We start from the raw sequence: 2,500 nt of genomic DNA on the forward strand, positions 1-2,500 counted from the left end.
AGCACGTAATCTCCTACTAGCAGACAATAATGTGGTCAAGATTAGTGATTTTGGGTTGTCACGAGATATGTACAAAAAAGATATCTACATGAAGAAAGGAGATGTAAGTACCTTTTAGTGTTTTTAAAGCTCTGTATATTTTTTAAGGTAACTTGGTCCTCATATATTTGAGGTAAACAGAATTATCCTATAACTCAAATTCACCTACAATATTTATGGCTGTGTAAGGTTCTCCAAAGAGAGAACCAAGTGTGTGTGCAGCTGTTTGTGCTTCATGTCTGTGTGATGCTGAAAATCAAACTAGTGATTTGAAGCTTTATGAAGCAAGTGATTTTAGAGTGAAAGTTTGAACCTCTGATTTGATTACAATTTGGCTCAAACTACATTGATCCCATTGCAAAGATTTTTGTAGCGTGCTACATTAGATCAGCTGATAAACACTCCATTAAAACTTATTTTTCTCCTAATCAGGGTATGATGTCATTTTTATTCTGTTATATAACTGGGCAGTATTTGACTAAAATAGGAAGCTCCTTAGTCTTCGTGTATTTTACGTTCTCCATCTCTTATGAACAGGATTTGATGCCCATCAAATGGATGTCCATAGAAGCCATTCGTGACCGCATCTTCAGCGTGCAGAGTGACGTGTGGGCGTATGGAGTCACACTGTGGGAACTGTTCACTCTTGGTTCAACTCCTTATCCAGGTGTAGAGGTGAACAAGGACTTCTTGACTTTCCTTGAGGATGGAAATCGAATGGACAGGCCAAAATATGCAAACCAAGAAATGTGAGTGATACAAATACCAGAGTTAAAAAGATAGTAATGTCGCTTTTGTAAATGCAGCGAATTGAGCTTTGAGATACAGGTACCAGTAGCTATAATGTTAACAAATATGATATAATTACTTATGACCTGTAACCCATACATTACATTTTTTTCAGATACAACCTCCTTCTTGAGTGTTGGAGTGTGGAGCCTCTGGATCGTCCAACCTTCAGCATGTGTGCAGATAAATTAGGAATACTCATGTTACCTGATCTAAAAGAGGTGCTTATATATTCACATTGTCTACTCTTCACATTGTCTATATGATATTCTTAATTGTTTTACATATACTAGATATTTAAAGTTGCATATAATTTTTTATTTTTGTAGTGTTAACTTGAGCTTTACTACTCTTACAGCAATACATGACAATGAATGACCCATATGTGCTCATGAATGAGGAACGCTTCCAAAAGGAGACAGATTACCTCAACATGCTATCCAGTCCAGATTTTGAGAACCTGAACCGAAAGGATGAACCCCAACAACACTACGTCAATATCCCGGTAAAGTATTGGTTATTATCATTGTCTTTAAAGAAACTGGACATAATTGTTCATGAAATCTGCATGGTTAATTTGTAATTTTATAAGTAGCTTGTCCTTCATTCTGACATTTTATCACATTATAAGAAGTTAAGATTACTTCTATTATTGTTATATTTATTTCTATTGCACTAGGGAGCTGTTGATGGCTACAGAGAAAGCAACTATCTCAGTATGAAGTCACCAGACACTGTAGGCTATTCCCGAGTCGGCTTAGACCATTCCTCTGTGTCACAGGGACTGAATCCATCACCCAACTCACACTACCTACCTATGAGTTCCACCAGAGGATCGGATAGCCCCATGGTAGACGTTTTTAGCCCACGTCCTGCTGAGGACTCCAGGTTCGTGTTCACCAATTACAGATACTGCAGAGGGTGTCTGTATGAAGGATATCCTTATTGAGTGTCACTATAGGCAATACCTCTCCTGTGGGTATCTCCAGCGTGATTGTCTAGACTGAGAGAGCCCCTACTGGGGGTCTGTATATTGAGGGTGAGAATAATGAAGGCATCTTCATTAAGAATGTCTCTGCTGTGGGTGTCTTAACTGGTCTCAGTGACAAGGAGATAAATCACTGATGAACTATGGTGAATATCTTACAAGAGACAGCCTTTTCATAAGACTGATAACTTCTGGACTGCAGGCCTCAGAATGTGCGAAGAAGCAGCATAAAAACGAAGAACACTCCATTTTCTAATGGGGTAACAAAGATTGGCACATAGTTATTAAAATTTCTTTATTTAGCTTTTATTTCGTATTTAATTTCATGTCATATATATAGTGTCAGGATATACACATATGTATATACATGTATTTATACGTGTGTGCATGTATGTGTGTCCGTGTTTGTGTGTGTGTGCATCTGTATGTGTGTGTGTGTGTGTGTGGGTGCGTGCGTGCGTGTGAGTGTGTGTTTGTGTGTTTACATGTGCGTGTTTGTATGTGTGTGTGCGTGTGTTTGCGGGCGTGTGTGTGTGTGTGTGTGTGTGTGTGTGTGTGTGTGTGTGTGTGTGTGTGTGTATGTATGTGTGTGTGTGTGTGTGTGTGTGTGTGTGTGTGTGTGTGTGTGTGTGTGTGTGTGTGTGTGTGTGTGTGTGGAAATGTACATATTTATGTGTATATATA

The 2,500-nt window shown here is 38.7% G+C and overlaps 1 protein-coding gene across 1 annotated transcript in view; it reads left to right on the plus strand.

Moving 5' to 3' along the window:
* The window catches only part of LOC113803634 (vascular endothelial growth factor receptor 1), a 34,509-nt gene that overhangs the window by 30,921 nt on the left and 1,088 nt on the right, over window positions 1-2,500 (plus strand). Inside the window, exons 22-26 of the mRNA XM_070124119.1 lie at window positions 1-103; window positions 577-788; window positions 944-1,049; window positions 1,187-1,333; window positions 1,508-1,716. The exon at window positions 1-103 is cut by the window's left edge and continues 20 nt beyond it. Of these exons, the coding sequence (XP_069980220.1) occupies window positions 1-103; window positions 577-788; window positions 944-1,049; window positions 1,187-1,333; window positions 1,508-1,716 (777 nt within the window). The remainder of the gene's footprint in view (window positions 104-576; window positions 789-943; window positions 1,050-1,186; window positions 1,334-1,507; window positions 1,717-2,500) is intronic.

Source organism: Penaeus vannamei, chromosome 8 (assembly GCF_042767895.1).
Source record: "Penaeus vannamei isolate JL-2024 chromosome 8, ASM4276789v1, whole genome shotgun sequence".
Lineage (NCBI taxonomy): Eukaryota > Metazoa > Arthropoda > Malacostraca > Decapoda > Penaeidae > Penaeus > Penaeus vannamei.